Source organism: Malassezia vespertilionis, chromosome 6 (assembly GCF_029542925.1).
Source record: "Malassezia vespertilionis chromosome 6, complete sequence".
NCBI classification, from domain to species: domain Eukaryota; kingdom Fungi; phylum Basidiomycota; class Malasseziomycetes; order Malasseziales; family Malasseziaceae; genus Malassezia; species Malassezia vespertilionis.
This window is the reverse complement of record NC_079252.1, coordinates 424,389-442,003: the sequence shown is the minus strand read 5'-3', so window position 1 is coordinate 442,003 and position 17,615 is coordinate 424,389. Positions and strand designations below refer to the sequence as shown.

Below are 17,615 nucleotides of genomic sequence, written 5' to 3'. Positions count from 1 at the left end.
CGCAGCCTACCAACGCTGGCCTGGATGTGCGGGCGGAGGCCCCGGCGGTCCTGCGTACCCCGGCGTGACACCGCCAAATCTCCCTGGCGTCGCGCCGCCAAACCTCCCTGGCGTCGCGCCGCCCAACAGGGGCGTTTGTGCGCCATAGTGCCCCGGAGTGCGTCCACCCGGCGTGGCACCGCCATGCACTGCCGGCGTCCTACCGCCCCGCGCAGCTGCGCTGGCCTGCGCCGTGTACTGCGTCTTGAATGCATTCGTCAGCGCGGCCATGTCCGCCAATTGCGTCGCGTGCCCGAGTTTGAATGCGCCTGGCAGGACCTTGACGGACCACTGCTGAATCGGTGCACTGGCATTCGCCTTGAACGCGAGATAAAAGTAGCCAGGGTGCTCGCGATCCAAGCCAAACGCATACACCGAGCGTGTCGGGTTGGCGAGCGAGGCATTGGTCAAATAGGTATGCAGCGCTTGTACGTCTGCACCCTTGTACTTTTCATGGTTCATCATCATCTCCACCATTCCCGCCATGGGGCGCACATGGTTCACAATCAGGTCGTCCAAGTCCGAGTAGGAGCCCATATCGGCCACGCGCAAAATACGGCCCAATGCATAGTCGTTCTCCTTGTCGAGCTCGAGCACGTCAATGTGCTGGTAAACGCCCTCGTCCACCTTCCACGTCGCTGCAAGATGGTCCATGCCGCGCGAACTCGGCCGGATCACCACGGCGCCACGCGGCTGCGTCGCCAAAAAGGTTTGCGCCTGGAGCGCGTTGAGGTTGTGGTAGTTGGGGTGGTCGATCACACGACTGCCGATCCGGTTCCGGTTCCGGCGGCGAATCCGCATCTCGGCTTCCTCGCTCGCAAGCTGCGCACGCTCGTGGTCAAAGTACATGGCGTCTACCGGAACGCGGCCCTGGGCGGGATTGACATGCTCAAACGCTTCGGGGCGGATACTCAGCTCTGCACGCATCGTGTACATATCCAAAAGGATCAGCACTGCATTCAGTGTCTGGCCCGTGCGGAACATCTGGCGGAGGCGCACCTGGCGCGGATCATACCCCGCCACGATATCGCGCCCAGCAATCGTCCCTTCGATGCCAGAACCAAGGCGCACACGCAAAAACCCATCCATGTCGCGCCCCTCTTCGATCCTCGTGACCGCCACAGGGACGACGTAGCCCTCGGACAGCTGGCGCCGTGTCTCGCCGGTAAACATGGTAAATATCTCATCCATGCTCGGCAGCGCCTGCGGCATGCGCCAGTCTTCGTAGGGGCGGATCAGCTCTTGCTTACAGAAAAAAAGCGTGAGCCGTTTGCTTATGCCGCGCTGCTCGTAGAGCATCGCTGCATAGTTGTCCAGGTCGAGCGCGGCGAGCTTTTCTTCGGGGTGTGCGTGCTGCATGATTTCCTCGCACGCCACACTGGGATGCTCGCCTTCGAGGTCTTCCACGTGTTTGTTGAGCGCATCCCGCGCCATTTGGCGCGGAAAGTCGTAGTCTTCGGGGTGGATACGCGTGGCGTCGAGCACGTCTGGCTGGTCGTCGCGCGCCTCGATCGCGCGGTCCTGCTCGATGCGCAAAAACGACGCGGCGTTGTTCCAGACGGCGAAGGAAAGCACGCCGTGCTTGGCAAGGCATACGCGGCTCACAACGTGTCCTTGGAGCTTGGCGCGGATGGCCTGGACTAACGCCTGCGCTTTTCGGTGGCCCAGGCCAGCGACGTAGGGCAGCATGTGCTGGATGTAGCTATTATTCACAGCGTCGTTGATATCGACACCCACATCGTTCACCGCCATGACAATCGCACGCTCCATGTGCATTCGCAAGCGCTCCGATGGGAGCAGGCGCTGCGCAGGATCGAACTGCACGGCAATCAAATCCGCTCCGAGCGCGGCAAACTCATTCACGGGCGACTGTGTATAGCGCGCGAGAGCAATGCAGTAGCGGCCGAGGGTGCTGAGCTCGGGAAACTCTTGCATCGCTCGCGCGCTGTGCTGGTATAGCCGCGCAATGTCGTCGTAGCACCGAATCACGTCGATCCGCGCGTGCGCATGACCGCCCATCTCGCTGTGCGCTGCGTGCGCAAGTTCCTCGACGCTGGCGACGAGTTGTGCGGTGCGCGCACTAAAGCCATTCACCACAATCACGTCGGGCCTGCGCCGCTTGAGGAGATCCACAAACGCTGCGCGCGCGTCTTCAAAAGCCGCCTCGTTTCCTCCCATGGCTTCGTCGCGCTGCGCTTGCTGTGCACGCGTGGGAGGGCGCAAGGAATCGTACGCGGCGCGCTCGAGGAATCGCGCGCGCTCGTCCAAAAAGATGGCCACGACCTCGCTTTTGCGCGGATCGCCGTCGCCGTCAGAAACGGCCAAGACGCGCGGAATATGGTCCAGCTCCTCTACTTCGGGATCCCCGTTGCGGCTCTGCATGCCTGCCGACTGGTACGGGCCCCCAGCGACGCGCGCAGCGACGCGGCTTTCGACGTGGCGCAGCAATGCGTCGCGGCACTCTTCCAGAAGCCACTCGCGCATCCATGCACGGCCGAGCGGCAGGAGGAAGGCAGCATTGGCCTCTTCAACTACCGCGCGCCGCTCCTCGTTCCAGCGCTGGCTTACATCACGCAACCCTTCGCTTACATACTCGTCCTGGAGACGTGCTTCGAAGCGGTTGGCGAGCTCGGTCGGCAGACGCAGTGTGACGCGCACAAGCCGTTCCTCCTCGGCATTTATGATCTGCAAGAACTGCGAGGGGTTTTGCAAGAGGGCCGAGACGGGCTTGGCGCGCAGAAACTTGAAGTTGTGGTACAAATGGCTCTCATCGATCCTCGTCATCCCGCGCTCGGTCGGCTCGACATCGAGCAGCGCCGCGCTAAGGAAAAGACTGCGCACTTCGCGGCGGAGCAGCGGCTCTTTGCCGATTTCGTGCGCAAGCATTGTTCGCACCAGTGCGAGTGCGTTTTCGGCGGAGAAAATGCCGTTTTCCGCGTCGATAAACTCGTCTGCAACCTGGTGCGGCGGGCGCGACTCGTCCTCGGGAACGTGCGCATGAACGCCGCTCACTACATTTGCTGCGAGCTGCTGCGGGGAGATGCTCATACGCCGAGCAAGTAGGGCAACGGGAAGTCGCACCAGCCGCTCATACTCACTCACCACAGTGGGTTTCTTGAAAAGCGAAGCGCCGTGCAGCTGCCCCGCCTCGATCATCGCCGTCGCGTCGCGGAACTTTTCGCCGAAACGCATTGCGAGCCATTCGTTGATATCAGAGACTTCTTCAAAGCTCGCGGCTTGGGCGAGCAGCTCGTCCACGTACGCAGATGTCTCCTCGTCAATGCTGCCGAGAACGTTGCGCAGCTGCGCAAGAGTGTGCGAAAGCGCTTGCTTCCGCACGAGCAACAGCTTAAACTTGATCCCGAGTGTGTTGAGCGAGAGCAGCTCCTGGTGGAGAAGCAGGGTGATGGTGTCGTGCTTTTGCGTTTCAGAGTTGAAGTGCGACAGCTCGAGGTCGTCGAGGCGATGCTGGGTAAGATAGGGGACCTCGAGAAATTCGTTGAGCATGTACGCAAGCATTTGGCGCACGCAACGCGTCCATGTGCCGCGAAGTGCGCCGTGTGCCGCGCCTTGCTCTACAAACTCAGCGGTACACCGCGGCGATATGCGTAGAGATGCCCAGTTGGCCGCATCGTCCAGCTCCGCATCGCTCATTTTGCGCTCCAGATACGACAATCCAGCCTCGCCGGGAATCGCAAGCTGGATGCGCTCGGGGATGTCGACCTGCTTGATCCGGTCGTCGTCATCGGTGAGCATCCGCTCACGGATCTGCTCGGGCTCGAAAATGTCTTTGTACTCCATCTTGCTTTTTCTGCTCTCCTCCTCCTCCTCGTCGTCTTCCGCAATCGCCCACGCATAGTCTTCGCCGTTGCCGAAAATATCGTGGATCTCGTCCCAGGCTTCGGGGTCGATGCCGACTTTAAGTGGATCAATGCGCTGGCCACTGAGCCGTGCGGCGCGGCGCTCTTCACGCCGCGCTTGCCGCCGCTCTTCGCGGAGCTCCTCGTCCAGCTCTTCGTCTTCGTCGTCTTCGATAAAGTCGTCCAGCTCGTCGTCGTAACCTTGTGCACCCCCCTCATACCCAGAGCGGATCGCATCCGAGACGGACGGGAGCTCTTCGTCGTCAAAGATGTTTGCAAGCGATTCCTTGTGTGCGTCTTGGCCTTCTTGGGGGCGGAGCCGCTTGAGGCGTGCGTCGTCGGGGCCGGTATTTTCTTTAAGCAGGGCCAGATCGTCCTCATCCAGCGCCTCATCTTCAGATTCGTGCCGATGCGAGCGGCGCTTGCGCTTGACATTACGGCTGTGCGCGTCGTCGTCGTCGTCGATAAAGCCTTCTGCCACACGACGCTGCTCTTCTTCGTCGTCGTCTTCGTCCTCATCGCTGCTATCGAGGCCAACAACGTTTCCATCTTCTTTCATTAGTGCATCGCCCTCTTCCTCGCTCATGGGCACATCCTCGCCGCGTTCCGCGGCCCGCGAATACGCGTCCGCATCCATGCTGGGCAGAGCACAGCGAGCGTCGGCACAAGGAGATACATCACGTGATTCTACGGACACACGCGCAGCAGCTCGGCGGCCAATGTGGAGCAGCCGTGGTTCAGCTCGCCGACGCGGCGCATGAGCTCGCGCGGGAACGGATTGTTCGCCGCAACGGCCTTGATAAGGGTAGAGATATGGATAATTGCACGGACGAAATGGTTTGCTTCCTCCCATAGCTGCTGGGCATCGTCAGGTGCCGCAGCGGCGTTGCGCGCTGCGTCTTCGTGAAAGCGCGCCATGGTGCCTTGCAAGCGGCTTGTCAGTTCCATGGTGCTCTTGCACATTTCGTCAACATCGCGCAATCTGCGGGAGCGTGTTCCTGTGGGAGTTCCGGGTTGCGCGGGCGATGTGTCCTGCTGCAGGGAGGACTGGATATAGGTGTGTAGCTCATGCCAAATGGCGAGGGAGCTATCGGTGACTTGGTTGAGCAGGCTGTATAGCTGTGCATCGATCGCGCTGGGCTCGGGTGCACCCGCGCGGCAGGGGCCGCTCAGCGAGCGCACGGGCCCTTTGGGCGTGCGTGTCGCTGCGGATGGGCTCGGCGCCCCTATCCGCGGCGACACTTTCCAAGAGGCAGACGGAGACATGTGGGGAGCGCGGAGCGAGGCAATGGACGATATCGAGCCGCCCTTGTGTTTTGCGGAGCGGGCGTGCGAGAGTGGCGTGGCCAGGAGCGAGGGCGGAGACTCATTGCCTTCTTGCTCGGCGCATGCGTCCTGCGCAAGGTACGGCATAACTGCGGTCATTTGCGGCGACATGATCGCGGCGCTATTCCGGATCTCCGCGACGCTTCCGTAGAGCATGAGCAAGAGTGTTCGTGTGAAGCGCACATCGACGCTCTGCTCGAGCTGGGAGAGTTGCATGTGCAGCATCGCGACCATTCTCTGGAATGTGCGCACACTCTCCTGGCACGCATCGAGCACGAAGCGCAGCACAGGAGGCTCAGGAACGCCGCGCTGTGCCGCCACGTCGAACTTGTCCAGTGCGCCGATCAGCATTGTGAGCGACACGTCCGACACACCGAGGGGCCGCTGGAACTGCGCCGCTACACTCTCGTCTGTAGATACACAAATGTGCTGCTGCAGCGCGGCGTAGATCTGAGAAAGGGAGAAGAGGATACCGCGAATGGCGTCGACAAATTTCAGCAGCGGCGTAGGCAGGACCGGCGCGTGCACTGGCGGAGGCGGCAATGCAGAGAGCCGTCGAAAATAGCGCGTACGCTGCGAATCTACGCGCGTGTCTGCCCGCTCTTCTTTCGATAGCATGGGGTCGAAGCGCCGCGTGGGAGCCAAATTCATTGCCGCCACGGCCGCGTCGGCGGCTGCTTGCGTCGCACCGACCGTGGGCAGACTCAGCATACGCAAGCCCGTCGGCGCTATAGCCCCTGGCGAGCCAGGCACCGACACAGTATCCATAACTGCAGAGGGCCTGTGCAGCGCATGCCCCGGCGAGCTCGGCGGCACGGGCATGTGCGGTGCGCGTGGAGGCAGCACGCGAAAGTGGAGGCGCTTGCTTAGTCAGCCAGCTGGAGACTACTTGTGCGTAGAGTGCGTCAGTCAACTTCTAGTGCAGCGCGATGGCGGCAAGTACAAGAAGCAGCCGTGTCTGTGCCGTATCCGCGCGCACGACTCCCTACCTCACAGCATCTCTGGCCGATACTTCTGAACGACAATGATGGAAGATCTTATGCGGCCTATCGGCCAGCAAGACGAACTCTCGCGTCGTCGCAGCCCATCCCCCACCCAGCGCTCGGACTCCCCGCCGCTGCATCTGGCTCGCGACAATGACCGCTCCATGCGCTGGAACGAGAAAGCGCGCAACGAGCGCGGATTGCAGCCGATGCGCGACGTGATCCTGCTGGGCCTCGACGTGGACGTGGACGCAGAAAAGCTCCGCACGCTCATCACGTCGCTTGCGGACCAAGTCGGCGCGCGCCTCGCCGTGCCGCCTCAAGACGTCACTGTGATTCGCGACAGGAATACGGGCATGTCGAAAGGGTTTGGCTTTGCCAAGTTCGAGACGCTCGAAGACGCCAAACGCTTTGTCACGGTGCACGCACCGTTTATCAGCAATGCCGAGCATTGGCTCGGCCCTGCGCCCGGCGATACCGATGGCAAGATACGGCGCAAGCGCATCAAGGTCGACTACAGCAACAGCGAGCGCCCCCAAGGAGGCGTCTCGTACTATGAGCAGCACAATGCACCGGGCTGCAAAGAGCAACAGAAGCGGCGCACGCGGCGCACGCGCGGAGGCGAACACGAGCAGGTGGATACCAAGAACGAAAACCCAGGCCTGCGTGACGCCTCTGCATTCCCAACTTCCATGCTTCTTCTCACGAATGTCGATCGGGAGCTGCGCGCCGCCGAGATTGGCACTGCATTGTACAACCTGCCGCTTGCGCCGTTGGCTGTCCCGATTGCGAATGCACTGGCGAGTGCGCTTGCGCAGCTGGACCAAATTCTTGTGGTGCGCGACCGCGCAACATACCGCTCCATGTCGCACGCCGTGGCCGTGTTCAAGGACATGGACGCCGCGCGCGCAGTGCTCGACACGATGCGCAACACAACTATATTCCCCGACGGAATTGTGCTTGGCGGCCAGCGTGTGCGCACGAGCTTTGCAGACCCAATTGTATTCGAAGAAGCGGATCCGTACGACCCTACCTGTGCCCCGTGGACGTATACCGACGCCGAGCAGCGCATCTGGCGCTACGAGAACGAGCGCCTGGGCCTGGAAATGTGGGATGCCAAGACATACACGCCTGCATCGTCCTCGGCGATGACAACGCCTGCCTCCACGCCGCGCTCCTCGATTTCGACCGATATCCTTTCCAGCAGCGTTGAGCAGGAACGCAAGTCGAGCATCGATGGCGTGCTTACCACGCTCATCACACTTCCTCCGCCGCACGCCGCACTGCGTGGCATAAACTTTGGCGACAAGGAGCGCCTGGTTTGCCTTCTCTGCCAGCGCCAGTTTAAGAACGCAGAGCTGTTGGCCCGCCATGCGACGGAAAGTGGACTGCACCGCACCAACCTGGACGACGAGCACGCCTGCCGTGCAGGCGCCGCGCGTGTACAAGCCAACCAGTATATGCATATTAAGGAAAACGCAGCAGTGCCTTTTTTTGCACCGCACAAACACCCCGGAACCACCGCTACACGCAAAATACCCTCGCAGTCCGCTGAATTGCGCAGGCTCGCATTGCAGCCCATGGGATGGAATGTCGGCGCGACCGACTCCGTGCTCAACCCAACCACGCTCTCCTTCATTACACGCGCCAATGCAGAGCCCTGGGCACCGATGCATGTACAAAGAGCACCAGTTTCTACAATGTACCCCCCTTATGTCTAAGTAGTTTACATTCCAATTACGTTGCATTTTTTCTCGAACCCCAATGTGGAGGCGTGTGGAGCTTTGCTGCCGCCATGTCCAAGTACCATGGCCTGCCGGATATTGTACGCTTAGCCGCGCATGCTCACGATAGGACACCGCGCCAGACGTGTACGAGTCAGTCACTTCGCCACGTACAGCACCCCTACACGATACCTACTCTGACGACTCGGACGACGAGTCTGAAGGCCCCAACAATGCCATCGAGCGCGCTGCTTTGGACCCACACGCAGCCAAGCAGCATTTCCGCCAAGCCGATCCTATTGTGCCGGAGTACACGGGCCAGGAAACATCACTAGCACGCCTCCTACGGCTTCAGCAGGAGACTCAGGAGCTGGAGACGGCGCTGGCCGAGCGCGGCCAAGCAACGGAGCGCGCCAATGCGGCACAGTTGCTTGCGCACTTGACAGCACTGCAAGTGCGCATCGGCGAGAACGACGCGTCGCTCGTGCCGATGGACAGTGCCGAGACTGCGGCGCTAATCCGCGAACTGGATGCGCCGTCTTCCCCCGGTGCACGCTCCGGGAAACCTGTGCGCGACGCTTTTTCTGGCTTTGACGCGCGACTTGCACAGCTGGAGCACATGCTTGGTACACCCGACGTCGTCGAGCACATCACACCCATGCTCGAGACACTGCGCAGGCTCGAGTCGCAAATGTCGCTCCTCACGCAGGCCAAGCATATGGACGCCATTGTCCACCGCGCCAAACTCGCCGCGTCCGAGCTGGAACGCACCGCGGAGGTGCGCAAGCGGCTGATGAAAGAGGATGGCGCGAGTGCCGAGTCGCTTGCACACCTCGACGAGCTGTACGCACTGCAATCGCGCATTGAGCCGCTCCTTCCGCTTGCGCCAGCTTTGCTTTCGCGGCTGCAAACACTCGCGCCGCTCCACGCATCCGCCGCCGACGCAGCGAGCACCATGGCGTCCGTCGAGCGCGAGAGCAGCACGCAGCGCACGCAGATTACACAAGTGCGTGAGATGCTCATGAATGCTACGAAAAGTCTCGCAGAGAATGCGGAGACGGCGCAGGGCAATTTGCGCGCGCTCCACGAGCGGCTCGAATCACTTGAAGCGCGTATTTCGACGCTATCTATCAGTACTTCTCAGCCATGATCAGCACGACCAGCGACGTCCATCCGGTGAATGGATGGTTGCGCCGGCCGACGCCCGTATCTGCATCGTACTGTTCCCACGTATACCCCGTGCGGGCGTATTCCTAATGTCAGTGTGCCTGCGACATACATTTAGCACTGTATCGATGATGTTTTTCCGCAGCGCAGTGTACATTGCCTGTGCCAGCGCGCGGTACGGCCCGTTCACAACAGCATAGTGGTTGTGCAGCGCACGCAGGGCCAAGTAGTTCACCGGGACCCAGACAGCGCTGCGCCAATAGTCTTCGCCGGTACGGTAGAGAGGATGCTGCTTGCTCAAACTGCGCAAGCCATGGTGTGACCAAAGCTGCGCTGGGTCGTGCATCATGGCGAGCGTCGCGCCCAGCTCGTCGCTATCCGCAGGTAACAGTTCCATGAGCAGAGGAAAGAGGCTCACATAGCCAGGGTGGCACTCTAAATACGATTCCTCGAACTCGTCCACCGACGCGTCGCAAAATAGTTTGCTCTGCGCGTCCCAGTGCAAGTCTTTAAGATTGTTTTGGATGCCGGCTGCATGGTGCTCGTACTCCACCGCGTCGTCGTCCATGCCGAGCGTCTTGGCGAAGCGGTGCATCGCACGCGCAAACCAGCCCATCCAAGCGTGCAGATCGACGTGCAGCTCGCCGATATGCGGCTCCGTCGCGCGCGGATAGTCGTCCAGGCCGCTGGTCAAAACGTGGGTCTGCGACCGGCCGCGCCAACGGAATGCCTCGCCTTTTGCAGTAGCGTCGCGGTCCCATTGGCGGACCTGGCCGCGCTGGGTGTCTCTGTACCATAAATAGTGGCGCCGCCATGGCTCGTACAAGCGCGCCAGCAAGCTTGGATCGCGGGGCTTCCCGCCCTGCCGCGCGGCGCCTAGCGCAAATGGCTGCTGTGCGGCCTCTGCAACGCCAGTCATGTCCTGTACGGCTGCAAGCTTGTCCAAATACGCGTTCAGGCCCATGATCAGCGCTGGCGGATTGGCATAGTTGGGAAACTGGACCTTGAACGCGTCCGGGACCCAGCTGTGGGCCTCTTTGCCGAGGATCTGCTCGCGGGCGACCCAGCCCTTGTCGTCGATCAAGCTTGTCCAGGACTCAAACAGCTGCATGCTCAGGTTCATGTCCCAAGCACCAATGTGCAAAAGATGGAAGCCCTCGTCCCAGTAAAATCCACGCGGGAAGAAACTGCGGCTTGGCGTGGCGGTGAGCAGCGCTCGAGACGGCACAATTTGCGGCTGCGCGCTCTCGGGCTCGTGCAGGTTGAGCTCTTCATTGTCGAGTTCGCGGCTGTCGACCAAACTGTCGCCGTGGTAGAAGCCAATCCCGCCGAGCACTTGGGCAGTAATTTGGCGCGCCTGGGCGATTTCCTCGGGAGAAAAGCCTTGCTTGGCTAGCTGGAACTGCGTTTCAAAGCGGTCTTCGTACGCATGCTTGTGCTGCGCAAGTGCGCCGCTGAACGCGGCACTGTCCATGTGCGCCGCACGCGGCGTATCAGCGGACTCGAAGAACCAATCCAGGGTAAAGTCGCCGGTAAAGGTGTGCTGCAGAGCATAGAACGTGGCCTGGCTCATTGTGTTGTTGTGTAGCTGGAGTACAGTAGCAGCAGGGGGAAGATCGTTGATGTCCGTCTCGCCGTGCTTGTATATCTGCTCAAAATTGGTGGCCAACTCGCTCAAGACATACTCTTTGCCGCGCCATACCTCGTCGTACGGCGCCTGTATGCCCGTGTACGACGGCGAGACATTGTGTGCATAGCGGTTTATGGTAGGCTGCACCGCTTTGAGCGTGAAGTTGCCAAACACCGGCGAGGTGCCCGAGAACGAGGGGCCGTCCGAGGTACCGTGGATGGAAAGCGTGGTGTCAGGCGACTCGCTGCCGATATAATACACGACAGCGAGCTCTGCAGGATCATCGCGGTCAATCACCGTGCCTTTGATACGCACGGCCCAGTTTCCTGGGCTTGATTCGTGGCCTGTTTTGACGAAACTTGTTTCGATTTTGTAGTTGTTCGCACGGTCCATGATTTCTTGTACTCCGAAGGTGCGTCCATCGTGGTAGGTCCAGCCGTACCCATCAATGCCTTGATTTTCCGCGCTACTGTGGCGCATATTGTTTACATCATGGTAGTCCCGCGTCGCAAAGTACGCGAGCCCCGTGACGAGCGAGTCTGGAAGACGCGGTCGCATGCCGAACAATACTTGAGGCCGATAGGTGCCCCAGACGGTGCCTGGGTCGCCGACAACATCACTGGAAGCTGAAATACATGCCGCAAAGGCGAGTATGAGCTGTAGCAGCTGCAATCCCGCTAAAAACGGCGGATTGCGCATGGTAGCGAAGACCAACAAAACGTACATGCATGCTTCTCCCCACATTTGTGCTTTCCTCCACGTGACATGTGACGCAGCAACAAACATGACAAAGCAGGTGCGTGTGCATCTTGCCAAACCTCGGACCACGCGATTTTGCATTGGCGCGGCACCGTACAGCTGCACCCGGACGATGTCGAAGAATTTGTTCAGCTCGATAAGCAGATTTATAAGCAAACCATCGGAAAGAGCTGTTTCGCGTGATGCTGCGAGCGAACCACCGTCGGGATTGGCACAGCACTACAATTCGGTGAAACACGCCGCGATGTCAAACATGTCGCTTCCCTCTCACGAGCCGCGCACGGGTGAGCTTCCTATGCATGTGAAAAGTGAGAGCAACGTCGGCCGTGCGTGGGCGCGTATCCTGCGTTTTTGCGACGAGCAGTACGAGGAGCTCCGCGACACATTCAACTATCCCGCTGCAGCGATGGACTTAGATGCACTGCAAGCCGGGATTGGCCAGTCACTACCGCTGCCGGTACTCGAATGGCTTTCGTGTTGCAATGGCCAGGAACTAGAGTCAACGGCGTCGTGCAATGACGGCCTCTTTTTTGGGCTCCCTTTCCTGGGAACCGACGATATCCTGCGCGAATGGCAGTTTTGGCGCCATGTAGACAACGATCCCGAGACGGGCGCCAACGAGAGACTGCGCGCGCGCATGAGCAGCTGTCCCGATCGCTGGGTGCGCCAGGAATACGCGTGCCCCGGCTGGATTCCCCTCATCACGGACAGGGTGGGCAACTATCTAGGTGTGGATCTCATGCCGGATCCGATTGGCGGCGGCGCCGCTGGCCAAGTGATTCTGTTTGGCCGCGACTTTGATACCAAGGTAGTCATTTGGGGCTGCGATGGTGCCGATGGCTGGGCCAAGTTTTTGATGCTGCTCGCCGAGGAGCTGCATGCAGGCACAACGTTCCAGCTCGAGCCCCCCGCGGAGAGCGATGTGGAGATGGAGGACGAGATTGGTTACCAATCCTACTATACCAGCGCAGGCGATGGCGTGAACGCCGGCGGCGGTAATCGCCAAGGGGTGCCCGCTGCCGGCTTCCGCCTCGTCGGCAGAAACCGCAACCGCCCTGTACTAGAGGCATGGTCAGACCGCTCCGTACGGCACTGGGACACGGTAGGTATGTCTGTCGGCCGTGCACAGTCGAGCGCAGAGAGCAGCAAGCGCAGGGCGTACGACGAAAGCGCGTTGGCCACACATGTAGTCGAGAACGCCTCCTTGGACCCCCTCGACCCATTGCACGCAGCCATCCCTGCCGTGCCCCAGCGCCTAGGCTTGTCTGCAGTGCCGCGCCAAGCACCCGTCCAACGCCGCGTGCAGGAAACAGAGGCGAAGAGCGAGCCGCGCCGCGCGATGCCCGTGCCGGAGCCCATCCTCGATCTGCCAACCATTGAAGACGTGCGTGCAGTGCAAGCGAGCGAACAGGCGCAGTACAGCACCGAGCCTGCTGCCATACCTGCCGCCATCGGAACGATCCGCGAGTTTACCCCGTTTTCCTTTGGCTCGACCTACCGCACGACGGCAAACCCGCAGAAAGAGCCGCTGGACGAGACACTGGAGCTCTCGTGCCGCACAAGCGTGGACATTGGACTTCCTACGTCCGACGTGGAAACGATGCCACACCCTGCTGTTCTCGGCTTGCGCGGCTTGCGCTCCAAGTCAACTGCCTACGGCGATAGTCGGGCGATGCGCAGCACTTCGAGGCTGATTGACGCCTCCGCGCCAGACCATCCGATAGCGCTGCCTGGCCCGTCGGGCAAGCGCGACGACTCGTCTGACCATGTCATTCACATGGAAGACACCATGCCCACGCCCGCATAAGATAGTGACGACATAGCGCAGCACCCGCCTCCACCCGCTTTTTTTCCCCCACAAGCGCGATGGACGTGCCAGATGCACTGGGCCGCAGCTCATGGTCAGAAGAGCTTGGCTCCGACGAGGACCTGAGCGAGGAAGAGCTGCCGCGTCCTGTTTTGGACCAGATTCCCCCGTCGCCTGGGTACGGCGCCGATCCCAGCACCGCGCTCGGCACTGGATTCTGGCTGCCAGCGCCGATGCAAAGCAGCGAGCGCTTCCAGTTGCCTTTTGGCGCGCGGTGGGCGCTGCCGCAGGGAAATATATTGTGGGGCCTGGGCACACAGAAGCGAAAGTCGCGCCAGCAGCACAGTTACGGCGCGCTGGACAGTGCGCCGCGCCCTGCATTTAGTCCGTCCGTGTTTCGTGCGACGACCAATATCGGTGCGCTGAATCCCGGACGGAACACGAATATGGAGCCGATCGGATTCCGCACGCGTGCGCCGGAATACGACACGAGTGTACAAGATATGCCGCTGCCAAGCTCGCCGTCGGTGCGGCCAAAGCACATGTTCGAACATGCCTTCCGGCCCAGTGGCGACGCCATTGACACGGTCTTGGGGAGCTGGACGCAGCGGAATTTTGTGCTCATTTGGCTACCTGTGCTGCTTGTGCTGGGATGGTGTGCAATGCCGTTTCCAAATACGCGAGAAACGCAGATGGACGAGAATTTTTGGTTTTTTTTGTTATGGTACTATGGGGCGTATGTGAGTGTAGGTCTTATTTTTGTCACGCAGCTCTTTACGCTGTACCGACTCAACTGGTGGCCGTCGGCAATCGGTGCCAAGACGTCGTACGTGCTTTTCTGGTCGCTCAGTGTATTCTGCGGCTACTTGCTCTACCGCTGGAATCCTTTCGACAGCGCGGACCCAGAAGACGAGCAATGGGCACTCAAGACACAGTGGGTTTTGCTCGCATTCGCGACCATGGCCATGCCTGCGTGTGTGTGCTTTGTGGGGCTCCGTCGTCGCGGGCGACAGCTGCACCGCACAGCAGTTCCTGAGAGCCAGCAGCCGTTTGTGTCGACGGCTATGTTTGCACGCATCCCTGCGTCCTACCGCCGGTTTTTGTGGTTCCTCAGCACAATGGCGCTCAATCTGCTCACATTGCTTATTGGGCAGGGGTACGCGATCGTGTACCTGTCCACCTTGCCGCACACTGGTCTCGACGGCACATTGTACGTTGCGTTTTGGCTCGTGACGGTGAATGTACTGAGCACGCTTTCCCAGGTCGTGCTTGGGGATAAGGTCCGGAGCCGTGCACTGCAGTTTGTCTCCAAGTTTTTCTACTTTATGGTGTACTTTATCTTTTATCGCAATCTGTTTGCGCGGCTCCGGAGCTTTGACCAGTTTGCGCTCATCCAGCTCTTGAGCTCCGCGTGGGTATGTCTTTGGTACCCACTTACCATGTCGCGCACATGGCTGCGCTTCCTGAACAAGTTTAATCCGCGCGCCGTGCCGTGGGAACGCCACGCGGAAAAGATGAGCCTCTTTTTTTATCTGCGCAACATGGCGCAGCACACTACCATGCTCGCTTTTCTCGGCTGGCTTTCCCTGCTGCACTTCGGCATCAACCGGCGCATGTATCCCTTCTTTGCTTTTGACGACAAGGACCCTTACAATTACAAGCTTACGATGCAGGGCTCTTTGGTGATCTGGGTCTCGGAATGCATCTCGAACTGGGCCACGACCCGCGTATGTGTGCTGCTGTACGGCGTAAATATGGCGCAGGTGGGACTCGCAGAGATGCGCCTCTATCCAGAGCTCGTGCCTACCTGTGTATGGACGAGCTTACACGTGCTCATGAACATGCTTTTTTTTCTCATCCAGCTAGACTTTCAGTAGCTAAAAGTAGAGGCGGAGCGCGTCTTTTGCATTGGACTCCACGGGACAGTAGGGGCATTTGACACGCACGCCGCGCGCGACATGCGTGAGGCTGTCGCGGCACAAAACGTGGCCGCAGGGCAACATCATGGGCGGGTTATTTTCCGTGCCGGGCTCTTTGCTCACGGGGCAGAGGAACGTGCTGTGAAATTGCAGCTCGGCAGGGAGGGGTATCTCAATCGGCAGCTCGTCTGCCTGGCTCCAGCCGTTCTTGCTGTCTTTCATCACGCTGCGCGCTTTGATAATTCGGCGCAGGGCAATGTTGGCGCCGACATCGACACTTACCTGCAATGGGCCGCGCTGCGGTATGCCGGCCAAGGCGCAGTAATCTGCATATAGCTGCTCCGCAATTTGCTCGTAGCTCGTGCTCAGCGATGTTACAGCGCTGCGGTAGAGGGGAGGGACGAAGGAAAGCAGCGCTTCTGTGCTCGGCGGCGGTTGAAGCGATGCGCCCGCTGCGTCGATGTGAAATTCAGGCACGTACAAAAGCAGCATAAAGAGGCGCTGGATTTCGTTGAGGTGCGTGCCGAGATAGGGCACAAAGTGTTTGCGGCCGTAGTGGTAGGCGGCAGAGATATTGGTGCGTGATTTTGTTTGAGCAGGCGCTAGAGACACGCCACTCGCTTGGCCGCGCATAATGTTAAGGAAGGTTTGGCGGAACAGGAGGTACTCGAGTGGGCTTTCGCGCACGCGCAATGCTTCGCGGTGTGCGAGCGCCCATTCCAGCATTGGCTGCAGTGTTCCGTGCGCAAGCGTGTGGCACAACGCGCCTAGTTTCGCATACAAATGTGCCTGCTGCTCCGGCATGCCCAGGCCTGTTTCCTCCGCAAACACGTGGGCTACGTCGGCGTAGCCCGCGCGTAACAAGTAGTCGAGCACGACATTGTCCAGAGCACGCGTGCAAGTGTCGCTGCTAAAGAGACTAGGGTCGATTAGATCATGCGCAGAGACAGGAAATCTCTTATCGATAGCACGGGAAAGCTTGTTGAGCGCGATATAGTGCTGCTTGTTGGTATCAGAGATGGTGGAATGCGTGCTCTGGAGCTGCGCGTGGAGATCTGTCGCCGTGCTGGCAGCGGTCAGTGGCGTAACTGTATCAAGGGCAAGCTCGTAGCTGCGGATGGTCGAATCGAGCGTACCGAGGCTTGTAAATTGCGCAGTTGTGCCTGTTACTGGCGCGATGCTTTGCTGTGCGACACGGAGCGCCTGCCGTATCGCATCCATCGTGGTAGAAATTGGCCGAGGTCCGTGCGTGCCTCCACTTGAAAAATGGCAAATGTACGCAATTCGGAGAGCGGCGCGCTACATAGAATTCACATGGATGCTACAGCTAGTCTAGTCCCAGTCCAGCTCCGCATCTTCCTCTTCCAGTCTCTTTTGACGCGAACGGATACTGGAGTATCTATTTCTGTCGTCATCCTCGTCGTCATCCACTGCTGCTTTCGGCTGTGTACTCTGCGGCGGATCCATGACACCCACTGCAGTGAGCAGTAACTCGACATCTGTTGTCAGATCCTCCGTACACGTACCCGCCAGCGTCGTCTTCATCCCATCCAAGCCAATCTCGGGGCGAAGCCCGATCACCTGGCGACGCAGCTCGCCGTTCCGGTAGATCAGCATCGTCGGCAAGTTCTTGTCCGGGTAGTTTGGAATGCACTGGTCGCCAACGATGCTTACAAACTTGGTCTCGGGATGTTTGGCCGCGAGTGTCTCGAGGTAGCCTTCCAAAAGGCGGCACATATCCATGCTGTCGTCAGTTTTTCTTTTCTTTTATGTAAACGCCCACTTACCCTGGCTTGTACAGGAAGCATACCACACCCGTGCCCGCATCCTTCCCGTTTGAAATACTTCCTGGCATATTCACACGGCTCGCATCCGTGACTTCGCGCGTATAATCCGGGCGCGAAATGGGGTACATGCGCCCAAATTGCGCGCGCGCTTGTGTGGCAGAGAGTTCCCCTAGCCGCTCAAGGCGCAGCCTTTGCAAGATCCGCTCCTCCTCGCCATCAGCATCCTCAAGCGCGAGATCCAAATCATCTATATTCGCCTGCCGCCAAGCCGCATCTTTGCGCTCCTCTTCAGTAGGAAGCTCTGGCGATGGCGACCGGCTTGGTGCTTTTGGGGGGATAATCCCACGCGCACGCAGTGCGTCGTGACTACGATGAGCTATGCACCACAAACGCACAATTCCGTATCCTCGTTAGGATTTACGTCCACTTGGGGCATCGCTCTCCACACTGCAGCTGCCGTGACGTGCGCTTGGACAAACTCGCTGCGTCAGCTTTCCCAACCGGGCTGCGTACCTGCACATGGGCACGTGCGCTGCGCGCACATTGTCTTTGGTCAACACGTGGAGTGCGATGCGCACAGGCGCAGGCGCCCGCCTTTCAAAAGGGGCTGCGGA

The 17,615-nt window shown here is 59.9% G+C and overlaps 9 protein-coding genes across 9 annotated transcripts; 4 read left to right on the top strand and 5 right to left on the bottom strand.

Annotated features, from left to right (window-relative positions):
- Window positions 1–6: 6 nt before the first annotated feature.
- Window positions 7–4,536, bottom strand: SPT6 (Transcription elongation factor spt6; the record flags this gene model as incomplete). The annotated part of the gene is made up of 1 exon (XM_056207929.1): window positions 7–4,536. The coding sequence occupies one exon, from the start codon at window positions 4,534–4,536 to the stop codon at window positions 7–9; it is 4,530 nt and encodes a 1,509-aa protein (XP_056063904.1).
- Window positions 4,537–4,586: 50 nt separating this feature from the next.
- On the bottom strand, window positions 4,587–6,047 carry SOG2 (RAM signaling network component; the record flags this gene model as incomplete). Its single annotated transcript, XM_056207928.1, has 1 exon — window positions 4,587–6,047. The coding sequence occupies one exon, from the start codon at window positions 6,045–6,047 to the stop codon at window positions 4,587–4,589; it is 1,461 nt and encodes a 486-aa protein (XP_056063903.1).
- A 202-nt stretch (window positions 6,048–6,249) lies between these two features.
- Window positions 6,250–7,929, top strand: MVES1_003111 (uncharacterized protein; the record flags this gene model as incomplete). Its single annotated transcript, XM_056207927.1, has 1 exon — window positions 6,250–7,929. The coding sequence occupies one exon, from the start codon at window positions 6,250–6,252 to the stop codon at window positions 7,927–7,929; it is 1,680 nt and encodes a 559-aa protein (XP_056063902.1).
- A 74-nt stretch (window positions 7,930–8,003) lies between these two features.
- On the top strand, window positions 8,004–9,082 carry MVES1_003110 (uncharacterized protein; the record flags this gene model as incomplete). The annotated part of the gene is made up of 2 exons (XM_056207926.1): window positions 8,004–8,033; window positions 8,063–9,082. The coding sequence occupies 2 exons, from the start codon at window positions 8,004–8,006 to the stop codon at window positions 9,080–9,082; spliced, it is 1,050 nt and encodes a 349-aa protein (XP_056063901.1).
- A 109-nt stretch (window positions 9,083–9,191) lies between these two features.
- CWH41 (mannosyl-oligosaccharide glucosidase) lies at window positions 9,192–11,428 on the bottom strand (the record flags this gene model as incomplete). Its single annotated transcript, XM_056207925.1, is given in 2 exon segments — window positions 9,192–9,200; window positions 9,212–11,428. 2 exon segments carry the CDS (start codon window positions 11,426–11,428, stop codon window positions 9,192–9,194), a joined length of 2,226 nt encoding a protein of 741 aa, XP_056063900.1.
- A 304-nt stretch (window positions 11,429–11,732) lies between these two features.
- On the top strand, window positions 11,733–13,295 carry SMI1 (Cell wall assembly regulator; the record flags this gene model as incomplete). The annotated part of the gene is made up of 1 exon (XM_056207924.1): window positions 11,733–13,295. One exon carries the CDS (start codon window positions 11,733–11,735, stop codon window positions 13,293–13,295), a length of 1,563 nt encoding a protein of 520 aa, XP_056063899.1.
- Window positions 13,296–13,354: 59 nt separating this feature from the next.
- MVES1_003107 (uncharacterized protein) lies at window positions 13,355–15,172 on the top strand (the record flags this gene model as incomplete). The annotated part of the gene is made up of 1 exon (XM_056207923.1): window positions 13,355–15,172. The coding sequence occupies one exon, from the start codon at window positions 13,355–13,357 to the stop codon at window positions 15,170–15,172; it is 1,818 nt and encodes a 605-aa protein (XP_056063898.1).
- Window positions 15,173–16,435, bottom strand: MVES1_003106 (uncharacterized protein; the record flags this gene model as incomplete). Its single annotated transcript, XM_056207922.1, has 1 exon — window positions 15,173–16,435. The coding sequence occupies one exon, from the start codon at window positions 16,433–16,435 to the stop codon at window positions 15,173–15,175; it is 1,263 nt and encodes a 420-aa protein (XP_056063897.1).
- A 111-nt stretch (window positions 16,436–16,546) lies between these two features.
- PLP2 (Proteolipid protein 2) lies at window positions 16,547–17,437 on the bottom strand (the record flags this gene model as incomplete). Its single annotated transcript, XM_056207921.1, has 4 exons — window positions 16,547–16,713; window positions 16,741–16,958; window positions 17,002–17,367; window positions 17,397–17,437. 4 exons carry the CDS (start codon window positions 17,435–17,437, stop codon window positions 16,547–16,549), a joined length of 792 nt encoding a protein of 263 aa, XP_056063896.1.
- Window positions 17,438–17,615: the final 178 nt, after the last annotated feature.